The sequence below is a fragment of the Mchenga conophoros genome, linkage group LG20, assembly GCF_057382185.1.
Source record: "Mchenga conophoros isolate Kocher_MC1m ecotype Shallow Benthic linkage group LG20, M_conophoros_male_GT1.1, whole genome shotgun sequence".
Taxonomy (NCBI): domain Eukaryota; kingdom Metazoa; phylum Chordata; class Actinopteri; order Cichliformes; family Cichlidae; genus Mchenga; species Mchenga conophoros.
In genome coordinates, this window is record NC_140545.1 from 22758689 (window position 1) to 22773420 (window position 14732).

The 14732-nt window shown below is 40.0% G+C and overlaps 1 protein-coding gene across 3 annotated transcripts in view; it reads right to left on the reverse strand.

The window, feature by feature from the left end:
* The window catches only part of col9a3 (collagen, type IX, alpha 3), a 27670-nt gene extending 13492 nt beyond the window's left edge, over positions 1–14178 (reverse strand). Inside the window, exons 1-7 of one of the 3 annotated variants that reach the window (XM_085260305.1) lie at positions 13875–14178; positions 13287–13352; positions 13109–13190; positions 12931–13009; positions 10384–10450; positions 1518–1586; positions 216–251 (exon numbers count right to left, since the gene is read on the reverse strand). In XM_085260305.1, the coding sequence (XP_085116431.1) occupies positions 216–251; positions 1518–1586; positions 10384–10450; positions 12931–13009; positions 13109–13190; positions 13287–13352; positions 13875–14000 (525 nt within the window). In that variant the 5' untranslated portion in view covers positions 14001–14178. Of the gene's footprint in view, positions 1–215; positions 252–1517; positions 1587–2342; positions 2593–5753; positions 9197–9285; positions 9435–10383; positions 10451–12930; positions 13010–13108; positions 13191–13286; positions 13353–13874 lie in introns of those variants that run through there. The other 2 variants (XM_085260304.1, XM_085260303.1) reach the window with 2 other exon arrangements.
* Between the last annotated feature and the right edge of the window lie 554 nt (positions 14179–14732).

Here is a 14732-nt window from a genome sequence, read left to right on the forward strand (position 1 = left end):
GTTCATGGATATGCATTTTACTTCAAGTGGAGGAGAAACAATTCTGTCTCTGGATCATGGTCTTTAAACAAGTTGCAGCTATTTAACACCATTTTACAATAATTTGACCTATTTTGAGGAACTCAAAAGGTGCAAGAAAAACACTTACAGTTAGGTGCATGCTTATAGTTGTGGCTGAATAAAACGCACTTTGCTAAAATTGTTGGAATACTTACTGGTTTCCCTGGCAGACCGGGAGGTCCTGGTTTACCCTGTTAATCAGATTTAAAAAAAAAAGAAGTAAATTTGTTTTCAAGCTAATCTTGAAAGAGACAAATTTCAAAGCCACTGCTACACAGACCCAAAAACTTTAGTGTTTTATTGGAGAGCTAGCATTAGCCCATCTTTAATACTCATCAGTAACTTAGTGTTGTAGGTAACTGAAGCAGTGAGACTGTGGGTTGCTTCACTCTATACAATGTTTAGCTTCTGCTGTGACTGGGGAAGAGCAAACACTACCAAACCAGTCAGCGACCTGATGCTGACCGGTCACATGACAGTTTGGTTTGTATAGGGGAGGGGTGCTGAAGGTGCAGGCAGGAGGTATGAGGTGTAACTTCAGATGGTCTCACGGGGTTGGGGAATGTATGAATGGGCCCTCTGTTAGCCTAAGCTTCACTGGAGTCACAACTAAAAGTTTTCTGACAGGCATGGACAACATTTGCTTTCAGTGTTTTTCTTTTTTTAGTTTAGTTTGACAAAAATCAGAAAGGATAAGGGAGTACTCTGCAACGTTAGCAAAGTTGTTCTTTTTACTTAGCTTGCCTGTAATCCAATTTCCTCTTCATCCCTGTGCAAATAAAGCCTTGTTTTATTGTTTTACTCTCTATTAATTTTTTTACTATAACATCATATGCTTACCTGCAATAAAAACCTTAAAGGCAAGGCATCAGGGGAATGTAAAAACATTGTCTGTATTCTCTGATTTGTCTAACTACATGCTATAATGGCCTTAACACTGTATGAGTCCTGTAATCATCTTAAGGAGCACTGTAGACAAAATAAAATGTTTTTTTTCAAGAAAACATAAGTTTTTCTAATTTAGAACAACTCTGTTCACAAGATAAACTTAAAGCCTGCCTACCTAATAGCCATCATTATTATTTAATACTTGTAGGAGGGGTTGTGGGAGGAGTCACTCAAATAATGCTAATAAATAATATCACCTATCCACACCTAAACACAAGCAAACCATAGTATACCATACGTAACTGAGTGTGAATTTCTATATAAACTAAATTTTCGGTTAAAAAAACCCCAACATCTGTCTGTATTCTTATTCTGTACTTTTACTCCCAATTTTGCTTAAAATATGAAAATAAATCTAAAATAAATTAATATATGTGGGTTTATTACCCACAAAAATATAAGTGCTTACCATCTACTCTTAACTCCCATCGTCTTGAACTTTGGTGCATGTTTAATAGTCTAAGTGACAGAGAGGTGTTTTTATATGCAGACACCCTTGGTCTACTCACGTCAGTGCCATCCCTTCCTGGTGGCCCTGGGGGTCCTTGTAGGCCAGGAGCTCCTCTGAGGCCTGGCCTCTGGAACATGAAATTAATGAGAATCAACCCTCTTTTGATGGAATGCAGTAAAAATTTGGAGGCAACAGAAAGTGGTGATAAATGTTTGGCATATTTTGACACAGTGACTGTGAGACTGAATAAGAGAGAGGGAGAGAGATAGAAAATAATACAACTGATATTAACGATGTAACGGCAACCATATACATCACGATGAAAATCATTATTCAAATCAGTGCTGTAAGAACACTATGAGAATCCTCTTCAATTAAACCTGTACTGCTATGATCACCCAATACAACAGTTTTGCTCTAAAGACTTGCTCCACAGCTCAGCTCAGTCAGGGAGTGAACAGAGGTTTCATTGTGCGCACTGATCTCCAATCCGCGCATTCCACAGGTTCGGCCTGACTTCACTAACTAGCGCAAAAGAGAGCCACCTGCACACAATTACACTGCAGAGCAACAAACCTGCAGAACCAGAGAGACCCCTGTTCATTTTAGTTCCTCTTTAATTTGTCAGGATTAATTACAATATATGTACAACTAAGGAAAAAGGTTTACAGAAAGCATCAGGTTCTCAGGTAGTGTGTAAATGTCTGCCTGAAACCTGCCGGAAGAGAGTCACTTCTGTCATCATCATCATCATCACTGTCACCAAAACAAAAGACACACTTTTTAAATTACTGGCTTACTACATGAGATCTGCAGGTAAAAAACAAACCCATCACCAATGACGCGCAAAGAAAAAGAAGGGTAATAACTTAGTAACTCTTACCTGGGCTGAGGATGATATCAATAGTTGGGACAATAAAAGCACCCAAAGCGCAGAAAGCACCGCCATAGCTCCCCACTCGCCCTCACAAACCCGAGTTTATACAGAAAAAGTCAAATCCCCGGCCCTCGGTCCTCTCTCGCTCCCCCCCAGCGTCCAAAACGGAGCCTTCCTTCACCTGGCGGCGCACAGCTCCTGAATAGCTTTCTCTTTAGTTCCAGATAAACCCGAGCCTCCAGCCGAAGGGGCTGAACTCAATCTAGCTGGCTGAACACAGGCGAGAGGGGGGTGGGAGGTGGAGAAGGTGGTAGTATGCAGAGGGGAGACAAGATTTCGGACTCTGAAAATGTGGGCCGAATTACCCCCCAGAACCACCCCCCCCCCCAAAAAAAACTTCACACAGTGAAATGTATGTGGAAGAAACACAGGAAATAAAAAAAAAAAAACCATTGGCCAGCAGGGGCGACACCTCTGGTTGTTAAAAGGAGCCTGATTATCCAGAAGTAAACGGGGAAAGCTCTGCTGCTCTCCTGATGTATCCAAACGTTTTCCATGAGTTTTTAGTTTCTTTTTAGATTCTTGTCTTTTTAGGAGTCGAATAGAATAGTTAACAGCTGGTTGAGTCTTCACCCTCAGCATCTGAGAGAACAGCTGTTTGATACAAATACAGGATTCTTGATAAATTTCAGTCTGGCTTTTAGAGCTTATTCCACTGAAACGTGTCACCAGTGAGTGACCAAGCTATGGTTGATAGGTTGAGATACTGGGTGGGTGTATTGGGGTCTGCTTTGGAGTGATTCTCATCAATTTGACAAAAATTGCCACATGGTTTTGTTTTGGGGCCTTTAACATTTCTGTTATATCTTCTGTAGCACATTTTGAACATTTTAAGGACATTTCTTATCAATACCACACGATCGATCGATCTAGAGCTATTAAGTCCTACTACAGATATTGCACAGGTGCTTAGACTATTGAAACTTGGGTATCACTTTATGTCACACTAAGCATCAGTAAGGTGCAAGTACTTAATTCATCATTTATATACCATTACTCCTCAGTATGTTATTCATAAATACAGACATTTATTCATCTGTTACTCCATGTACAGCTATCACTGCTAGTAATAATCATAATCATCATCATAATAATAGTATCTGTATGTAGAAGTGGCATACTACGGAGGAGTATTGCTATACAAATACTTACTAATACCTTAATGATGCTTAATAGTTTAACATGATTATGAAGTGCTACCAAAAGTTGGATGGCTAACAATTTTCTCCATCTTAATGAAAACAGAAATCCTCGTTTGCGCTGATGGTAACAGAAACTCTAGATGCCCTTGCTACTTTTGCTAAATCTTCTATCAAGAACATTGGGGATAAGTTTTGACTCTGCTTTCCCTCTGGATGTTCTCATTCTAATCTCTGGTTTGCTCTTACTTTTATTACTTCCCTTTATTTCATCTCTGGGTTTTATTTTTAAGTCATTGTCATCTTTGGAGGTTGTGAAGTGAACAAAACATTTGCAGGTTTTTCAGAATGCCCCTGCAAGGCTTCTAACCAAATCTTCTAAGTACTCACATGTCACATCATTGCTAATTCATTTTTACTGCCTCTCTATTAATTCAGAGTCCACCTTAAGATTCTCCTTATGAGCTTTAGATCCCTGCATTGACAAACACCAGTGTATTTTTGCATTCATCCATCCATCCTCCACAGGTTTCTGAGATCATGTGATCAGGGTCATTTCAGAGGCAGGAGACTGCAAGCTGATTGCACATAGGTGCAATATTTTTGGTCAGGCAGTGGTCTCCAACCACTGTTTTGTCTAGTGTGACTGTAGCTGGAAGGACAACAGTGGTTGAAGACCGTGGCATGAACAATGCAGCAACATGGTGATAAAATGGCACTAAGTTGGAATCAGTCTATCAGTCTGCGACTGAATGAAGTCAACTTGAGTTACTTGTCTTAACAAAGCTTCCCTGGAGTTTTTCTTTAGACAAATGAAGAAAAAAAGTATTATTATCTGTGATAATACAGCAATTAACTGTGATGAGCTGGAGAAATGGCAATATTGTGGTCTACATTCACAGAAACTAACATCAGCTACTTTCAGAGTTCAGCCATAACCTCACAATGACATAGTGGCTGCAGGATGGCGATTTAAGGCAAAATGATGTAAGCACTAGGCAACCTTGCTCTTCTATAGAAGTGTACTCAAATACAACCAGTTAACAACCAAATGAGTCAATGGATGGAGCCCAGCAGGCAAGCTAGCCAGCAGGCTGTCACAACTACTTGAAATCAGTTGCCAAATGCAAAATCGGTGAAGTCACTGGACAACCAGTTTAACTATTTGCAAGAAGGCAGTTGTCCTATTTTTACTCTAGTGTGACTGAGCCATTACAGTTTACAGGGGCACAACAAAGCGCATCCATGGTTGAGCTATTCACGTTAACCACTTGTTGAAGCAGAGAACAGTTCGATGGATATAAACTACATTCTCGCAAGCTATGGACACTTTGCTATATAGAACATCAGGAAATGCACAGAAAAATAAGAATGAACAACCTATTTAAAATGAAGGTTGTGTAAATGTTGTTAAGACCCAAAGACACTCAAATGATCATCGACCAACAGTTTAGAAAGAGCATTAAATCCTCAGAATTCAGTTGCTTGAACAAGTAAATATTTGGTATTTAACCATTTAAGCCATTAGGCGTTTCAGCCCCACTTCAGATAAAGAACATCATCATATCTCATCAGTGACATAGTAGCTAACACTCACAACCAGCCAAGATTTGACAGGTTATCATAAAATGTGACCTTGAGAGCAATTTGGTTGAATAACTGTTTGGCGATCGCTGTGTGTGACCTTCTCTAAAAGATTTGACCTGTAGCATAAGAGAAGTAGTGACTGTTGTAAATTATGGACGGACACCATCAGCTGGATGAGCTAAAGCAGCACAAAATTAGTGACACATTGCAAGTTTTGTGTAATTTAAATGTAAAATATTGCATTGAGGTATGTCTAATATTCCAAAGAGGGGAAGGGTATATGTAACGACTGAGGGTGGGCATAAAAACAATGCTGAAACTCCAGCAGTGTGTACCTCTAGCTCTCCCTTACGCCCTCGACTCCACACTGCTCCTGAGTCCTGAACAAGTTGTTGTGCATCAATATCAATCCTTTTTCTTCTTGTCGCTGCTTTGAGTCACATCTTTTCACACAGCCAAATTTGTATACTAAAAACAACTCATATTTCAGTCGACATAACAGTTTCACAGAAAAAGCAAGGGTCTTGGGAATTGGCGCAAATGCTGTCTGCCATCTCGGTGTGTTCTTAAGAAATGCAATTTTAACACAAAATCTGGACTCCGACATCAGAAATGCATTTCAAAAAAAATAATCAGAAAATAGTACAGCTTTATTCTGCTTCATTAACGGCCAGGTAAGTCAGGAGGGAAAAAAAGGAATATATAAAGTCATAACCATTTCATTTTGCAAATACAGTAACTTGAACAATAACAGTGGAAATTAAGTGCAAATATAAAAAGATGCATCGATATAATCACCCTGGCTTGTAAGTTCACAGACTGTACCCATTTCAAATTAACATACAGCAGACTTTAAATTATATCCAAAGCTTTATCAATTCTGCCACAAAGAATTACACATTGTACAATCAACCAGTCTTATCACATTTTTGGCAAGGATTTCAGTTGTTCAAAAGTCTACCTCCCAAATCCGCATGGAGACATACAGACTGTGCAACACTACTGAAATATAACTTAAATGATACCGAGTATTAATTCCATTTTAACAGCAGGATCCAGCAGAAACACAAGAATCTCTCTCTCGCACGCACGCACGCACGCACGCGCGCGCACGCACGCACACGCACACGCACACACACACACACACACACACACACACACACACACACACACACCTCAAAGAGGGGAAAAAAGCTCTTCAAATTCATTATTTCTCAGTGCAAAAAAAATGTTCAAAATTCAAAGTATTAAGGTGTTAAAAACGCTGAAAACTTCATTTCATTGATATTCAGTAATAATAGTACTTTATGAATTCTGCAAAATTATTAAGTATCTGCTGCTGACAGTCTTAGTCATAACGACTTTAAAGGATAAGACAGGCCATATTCTATATTTTTACTGTTGACAAAAAGCAGAAGACCAAAAATAGCAGTAGATTTATCCAACTTGCATATTGCAGTCAGGCTCTAGGTGCCAGAGAGCTCCACTGTCATTCTAAAACTACTGAAAATGCATCAGTGACCCACCATTTCAATCTCCCAGACACTCTCCTGCTACTGTACATAACATACAGTATACTCAGAGTATATAAATTACTCAGAGTCTAAGACCTCAGTCACACAGGCCTAGAGACCAGTTGGCGACCAGCCTGATCTCTAGGGAAAAATATATATTACCTGACTGGTTGGTGAACAGCTGCTGACTGTTGCTGTGTGAAATTGGTTGTAAAGAGCGTGGTGGCATCAAAGAACTCCTTGTGATTGCTTTGGGTGCTAGCACACCAGAAACTGAGAAGGTTTGTATCAAAGTAAAAGTTGCATCTTGTTGGTTTGAGCATCAAAAGGCACAACTGTTACTTTAAAGGCGAATGTTCTATATTTTGCGTTGCAAGCCAGCGTCATCCATGCAAACTACTAGCGACTGCAGCAACCTGCTAGTGACCAAAGCACCCGCACACAAACCTTTGGTGCAGCACTGTACATCTCTCTGCCACCAGCTTCCTTGAGCAACAGCAAGCAACCTCCTGCAACCACCCATCAACTTGTTGCACATTTACCCGTTGGTTACCAGAGGGGGTCTCGAGGTCCCCCTTGTTCATGAAAGTGGGCCTTTCATTAACAATTTCACAGCAACTGCTTGCAACTGGTCAAGCAATACTAATTTTCCTATAGAAACCACTGGTTGCCAGGCAGTTGCCAATCGGTCTCTAGGCCTGTGTGACTGAGGCTTAACTAATCACACACTTTGGTGACGCTTTGGTCCTTTTTTTTGGGATTGGTTTAAAAGTCAAAAATATACAATACGTCGTGTTTATCCTTTAATATTGTCTGATGGCCATGTAGAAATAAGAGTCGAATCCGGTCCCACATTTAACAAATTAATCAATTCATATACCCATCAGCCACAACATTACAACTAACTACATAACACTGTGCAGGTCCTCCTCATTCCACCAAACAGCTCTGACCAACCTCATCCAAAGCATGGACACAGTCTGGTGGTGTCTGACATAAAGAAGTTTGGGTCCTGATCATTGAGAGTTGGGTCCTTCATAGTCTGGGCTCCGTCTGGCATGTTGGATTGGGTTCTGGGGACATTGGTGTTGATTGGGTCAACACTATGGGTGATTTGTCATTTTTCCTGAGCAGTTTTTGTGGTGTGTTGGGTCACGTATCCTGCTGGGTGAGGAAGTACATCAACTAGGCATGTACGTGTTCTATAACAATGTTTAGGTAGGTGATATGTATCAAAATATATAAAAGCCAGGACGTAATGTTTCGCCGCAGAAACTGTAAGATCAGTGCTATTTACTTCAACCTCAAAGTGGTTTTAATGTTGTGGCTGATAGCTGTATAGTCCTTCAAAGTTAACATCTTAACATTAAATATAGTAGAAATAAGGCCTAGAAAGATTTTAAGCCATACTTTGTCCCTATATTACATTTTTTCCATTTAATTTAATATGAATCAGTTCATTAATGAGTTCCCCACATTCTGGTCTGAGCTCGTGGGGTTCGATTCCATGTCAATATCCTCGGGTTCCTTCCCATTTGTCTGTTCATCCACACCGTTGTCGGTTTTCATCAGTGACCCGTTTGTTGCAGACATACTGTCCTGCAACGTTTCGTCTGCTTCTTTTTTATGTGACACTTGATTAAAATCAGTCCTAGGGATTTTTTCCTCCCTTTCTGAAGACAGAGAGGGCGGGTGTTTTGAAGTCTTATGAGGAGTTTGCACTGACGGGCTCGTTTGACCAGTGGCTTTACTAGGAACAGCTTTTTCCTCTATCTGCCCACCGGCTAAGCCCCCAGCCAGGCCATTGCTTGGCAGCACCTTGTTATCTTCTCTTTTCTTCTTCGGTGGTTTTTCGGGTTCTACATCCTCTTCCGTTTGCATATTGATGTCTCCATCCTGGTCATTTGAGTTACTTGTAGATTTCAGCTCACTGTCTGCACAGGACTCGCTTTTCCCTGTCACAGTGTCGTTACTGGGCGAATGTTCCATTTCATTAACGTCATCTGAAGAGTCATTTCCATTACCCAAAATTTCATTATTACACTCAGTCTCCACACTTCCATTTTCGATTACTTCAGACTCTGGTTTAGGCTCAGGGGATGCCTCGGATGGTTTGCTTTTGTCCTTAACTGCAGTTTTAACAGTTCCTTTCTGAGCCTTTGCAACACTATCCAGTCCATCTTCCTTCTGTTGCAGGGCTGCTTCTCCATCTTTGCCTTTAACACGTGAAAAGACTTCCTCCTTTCCATCACCATTCCCTATAGTGTCAGGTCTCTTCTCTGCCTTTCTGAATAGCTTCTGAACCTTTCTGGGACACCACACAAACTTGTCCTTTGGCTCAAAGTGAAGGTAAGCAAAGCGCACAAGCTCCTGACGTTTATGCTTGTCCAGCACAGCAAACAGAAAGTAGTCGAGCACGCTCCGTTTAACACTGCTCAGAGTCTTTTTGACCAGAGTCTCCTCCAGGAAGAAGCGCACCAGAGGAGCCTGATAGTGCTCAAAGCCCAACTCCCCGAGGCTTTTCAATATGCGAGTTATCCGCAGGTTGTTGTGCATATTCCTGCAAAGGACAAGGCAGTTGAAGCTGTAATCACAAAAACAACTACTACATATGCGGGAAATTACTGACATGAGAATAATAATACTTACCGCTCCAGATTTCCAAAGCGCTCCTTCCAATTTTCTGCACGTTTCACTTCACCCGTCTCTTTGTTAACCAAACGGATTCCATAAAAACCCAACATGAGTTCATAGGACTCGACTAGTCGCCTTTTGGCATCTTCATTCTTCTTGAAGGCCTGGTGAGAATTTACAGCACATTTAAAAAGAAAAAAAAGAAAAAAGAAAAAGGAAAATAGATTTACTGGCTAGAACTGTATCAAATATGAAATGAAATTGTCAAATTTTCAGTGATGCATCTTATTTGACCTTTTGACCTCTACGGTAACCTTTTATTGGGCGCTCCTAGAGGCAGGAAAGCCACAATGCTGCAAAGAGGTTACATCACATATTTTGTTTCCTTTTTCAACATGCTGTTGAAAGAATCGTAGAACTTGCCTAGTGACATGCATATAGCCACTGCATTTGCTCTTTTGTTTCCTTACAATGTAAAAGAATTAAATAAATTTGGCTGTGGAGACACCACTGTAGCCAAGTGATAAAACCAATGCATCAACCTGCAGCCATATTGTAGACACTGACAGTTCTCATGCTACATTTTTTTAGGAATAGTTACCAAACAAACAGCCAACATTACTATGTGATGAACTTATTATGGAAAACATAAGAAATTTAACCTGTCCAACAAACTGACTTTGTTTCACAGTTAATGGTCAAACAAAGTGGGTTGGGGGGCTGGAACGAGAGGCGGGGTACACTCTGGACAGGTCGCCAGTCTGTCGCAGGGCTAACAGAGAGACAACTAATTATGCTCACAGTTACACCGACGGTCAGTTTAGGATCGCCAGTTAACGTAACCCACCTAACTGCATGTCTTTGGACTGTGTGAGGAAGTCAGAGTACCTGACCAAGACAGTAATTTTAGGAAAACTATAGCAGTCTTTTGGTTGATTTAACCTGGCAGTTCCAGTCCAGATTCAATAGACTTCATTTCATTCCGACTTTGGACTCTGACAACTTTATGGCATTAACCTTAATTCTTTTTCAGTTGCTTTGTGTTGTGATAGAAAGTCACTGTTGACCAACTCTGCTACTGTTTGGTGAGAGCGCTTTCCATTTTACACTTACCTCAATTTCCTTCTTGGTAAGTTCTGAAGCCATGTAATTAACCCCTGGTTCTCGCAGTGGAAACAGCCTTGCAACAGCAGACAGTTCAAGAGAGAAACAACAGAAGACCAATTAACTTCTAATGACACGACACTTTAATTCAGTGGTGCTGACGCCAGATGTCCCTGCGAACAGTTTATGACCCAAATATAATATATTCTAGTGCCTTCATCCAATACTTTAAAAGAACATGTATATCCTATAATTTCATAAATTGCCTCGTTCTTAAAAACATTTTTAAACAAAACACCACTGTGTAAACAAACGTGACATCCTTCAGTGTATTAACGTTTATTTTTTGGCAGTTTACAGTAACAAATGTAAAAACTATTAACGTGCCACGAAAGGAAAGGGTATATGTAACAATTCTTTTCCCACTGTGAACACTCCATCTATTTCTGGTATGTACTATGGATGTGGAAAAGCATTTGCTACTTGACATCTTGTGCACATGTAGAGCGTAGGCTTCTCTCATTTCTCCGTCTCCTCAATCCTCCTGCCTGTGATCTGGAAATCGATCTCAGTACTCCATGCTCAAAAATATCTCAAATCCTAAAACGTGTCAGGAGAACAGAGGCGTATCGATGTAGCTATAACTGAGGTTGTACAGGTGTGTCCTAGGCACGCAGCTGGAATATACAGTACTTTGCAAAAGTCTCGAGTCAGCCCTTATTTCTTTATATTTTGCTAGGAAAATAGGTGTTAGCGATTTACTGAAATGTGCAAACATGCATGGAAAATCAGTATATAAAAAGTAAAAACTGAGTTTTTTGACAGTCAGCATCTGGTATATAAACAAACTTTCTTGTAATTTATTTAAGTAGTCTTCAGGAATTGTTTTCCAGGCTTCTTTCTTGCCTGTTCAGTTTTCTGTAAAGATGATCTTGCACTGCTTCAATGATGTCCAGCCTGTGGGAAGGCCAAAACATGACTGATAGTTCTCCACTACAATTCCTATCCAGGTACGCCTTTAGTGCATTTGCACTGAGTTTGGGATCATGGTGCCAAATGAAAGCGTTGCTTATAAGACTCTTTCCAGATGGTAGTTTATGGTGGATCAAAATCTGAGGGTACTTTTCTGCAATCATCCACCTATCAATTTTAAAATCATCGCTAACAGCACTGACTAAAAGACAGCCCCAAACCATGACACAGCCTCCACTGTATTTTGTAGACACTCACCATCGAGTCTGTCTCCTTAACTCCTCCATAGATATTGACATATTTGAACCTTAAGACCCATTGCCATTGATTTTCAGTGCAGTTCTTGTGTAATTTGGCATACCTCAGCCTTTTCTCCCCAATTCCCTTTCACTGAGGCCATTTCTGATAAGGTTTCAGTGAACAATAGACTGACCAACCAAAGCACCAGATGCATCTCCTGTGCCAGGTCTTTGCTAGATTTGTTTCATATTTTGTAAAGGCATACTTTTATGATATAGTTCACCTCCTACTGTATCCTTCACTTATCTAGTTTCTTCCAATTTGTTTTTAAAAATACACACACACACACACACACACACACACACACACAGAAGATATGCCAGGCTTCTGGCTAATAGCTCTCTTTGTTCGTTGCAAAAATACAGTTTTATGCCTTTCGAATTGTTATTTTTGGCTTTTCCACTAGATTCAACAAAAGAAATAGGAAAAAAATCTGTTTTTGTGACAGGCTGTGAGGACTAAAGTGCTTACAGATACAATTCAAAATTGGTTCTTTGCTGAGTTGTCTGCTATGTGTAGACAGCAGTAGATCACCCCTTGAAGTAGATGCTTTTTTAGGCTTAACAAATAGACTGATTCTTATATTATTTCTACTCTACCGGAGCACTCAGAGTGCTTTATACAAAATGTCTCCTTTGCACAAACACTTTTTCTATGCTTAAGTACTTTTTATCTAACATTCAAACTCTGATAGATGCTAGGAGATTAGTATCCAGCCAAGGATATTCGCCATGCAGACTGGAGCACCCAGGGATCAAACTACCAGCCTTCTCATTAATAGATGTCCTGCTCTAACTATGTCTCCTTAAAAGCAAAATATAAAGAAATGACAGGTGGCTTAGGACTTTTGCACAGCACAGATGGAAGGATGCTACAAACAACTAGTCCAATCATTATTCATGAGTAGTGTTAGTTACTTAAATACAGTAGACTGTGTAACCAGCTTTAGTGAAAATTAAAAAAAAAAAAGAAAAAGACAGTTACATCTGACATCATAAAATAAAGCAGAAGTTGGGCAATAACAGAAAATAATGCAAGTGTGGCTCATTTCCTATTTAATCAACCCTACTGAGAATTAATAATGTCTCTTCCTGTTTGCGAGGAGGGGAAGCAAGGAATGAAGGAAGTACAAAATGAGAAACGAGTGAATGTGTTTGTGTGCATGCGTAACAGGCTTCAGACTACAAGTTCATCAAGATGGCAAAAGTAAGCTGTGGTCAGTTCTGTTGCCGTTAGGCTGGATATGGCTAAAGTACAAAGTTCAAAGTGTCAAACAGTACATACCACTGGATGTACGAGTGAACTCTCTCCAGCCGTTTGTAGTCGTTTTTCCATTCTTTAAGAAAGGATTCAATGTAGATATCTGCGACAAATGAGACAAAATATTGGTATCATCACCACAAGCACGACTTTCACGCATACAGCAAATATTATATTATATGCAAACATATGAGTATTTTACCATCAGGAGCAGAGGGAAACTTATTGAGATAAAACTGCAGATTGTTCATTTTGTCCTCTGAGCACTCCTCGTCTGCAAGATTCTGTCCAAACAGAATAAAGGAGACTTTAACATCTTTCAGCTATGAGCACGATTTTTTTGTTTTTTTGTTTAAGAGATGAGCTGAGGTGTAACTTACGGGGTATCCTCTCCTGTAGTTTTGCATGTCCTTTGCTGCTCTCATGTTTCTGGGCGTGTGGTGCCACTGCAAATATTAAGCATACATAATAAAAAACATTGATATGCATCAGGCGTCTCACATAAATTAAATACAGGTCTTGCATTGTATTGCATTAAAAGTATAAACAACCTGAACTGATATACTACAAATCAAGGGGTCATTAATAATTGTGTCACGACCTATGCTGTTCCTGATAACGTCATAGGAGTTGCCATATAAGGTCGGGTTAATAAAATTCCCACTGTTGCAATGAATTAAGTCTAGATGTTAATTAATTCCTCCTCCATTCTAACTATGACTCACAGACTACTGCTAACTGTGAGCAGGCCAGAGTAAACATTGACGACGATTTTCAACTAAAAAGTAAACTAGCAGCAAGCTAGGCTAGTTAGCAAAGTCGCAGCAGTGATGCGTAAAGCTAACGTTAGCTTTCCACAACAGGCAACAGAAAACGTAGCATTGCATGTAAAAGAAACGAGCTACACTAAGGTACAGTAGGGTTTTTTGTCCTTTGTCCTCTGGCTGAGTAATAATAAAAGCACGTACTAAAGCCCAGCTCGATTTGTTTTTGTCTTGATTTGACCGACGGGTTTGGCTCTCTCCGGCCGGGTCGTCTCCATCACTCTCTGTGTCCCAGGTGGAGTCGTACTCACAAACACAATCGTCCTCCATGCTTTAATTTAAAAAAAAAAATGCGACTAGCTAAGGCTAAATTGTCGAGTAGCCTGGTTTAGCGCTGCAACCGTTGCTGAATGAAGCTACACTTGCATGTTCAGGTTAGACGAGGACGGCCCTGACCATCCGTCTTTCAGGTCTACCATCATCAGATAGCAGCTTCGCTGGCGGCTGCAGTCCTAGTGCTGCTTTCAGGAGCTTCATTGAAAAATCAACCACGTGACTTAACTACGTTTACTAGCACTTTAATCCACCTATATTTTATATTTATTAATTCTGGAAGCTATGCATTGCTAAAAACCCTCTCTTAGTAATTGTTATCATATAAATCTAACTCCATTTTGGTGTTATTTGCAATCGTTTGTGTTTTTAAATATACTCATTAGCAACGCGCTTTTCCGATACACCCCGAAGACATCAGCTTACTGAGCTGGTTGGCGGTGTTAAAACCCGCAAACCAGCTGAGTCAGATAGCATATCTTAAATGCAGAAAAAACTTTCACTTTACTGTTATATAATAACGAAGCAACAGGGCAGGAATGAGAGATGAGGACTGATTAACGCATTAATGAAAAAGAAAAAAGAAACAGCTCTACATAAAGAAAAACGATATAAAAATAGGAAAACTAACCAGACCAATAAACCTAAAATGTGTCTTACTAATTTATCTCATTTAATTTGTAGATGACATGTGAATCTAATGCCCCTCCTGTCTGGTAGCTGAATGTC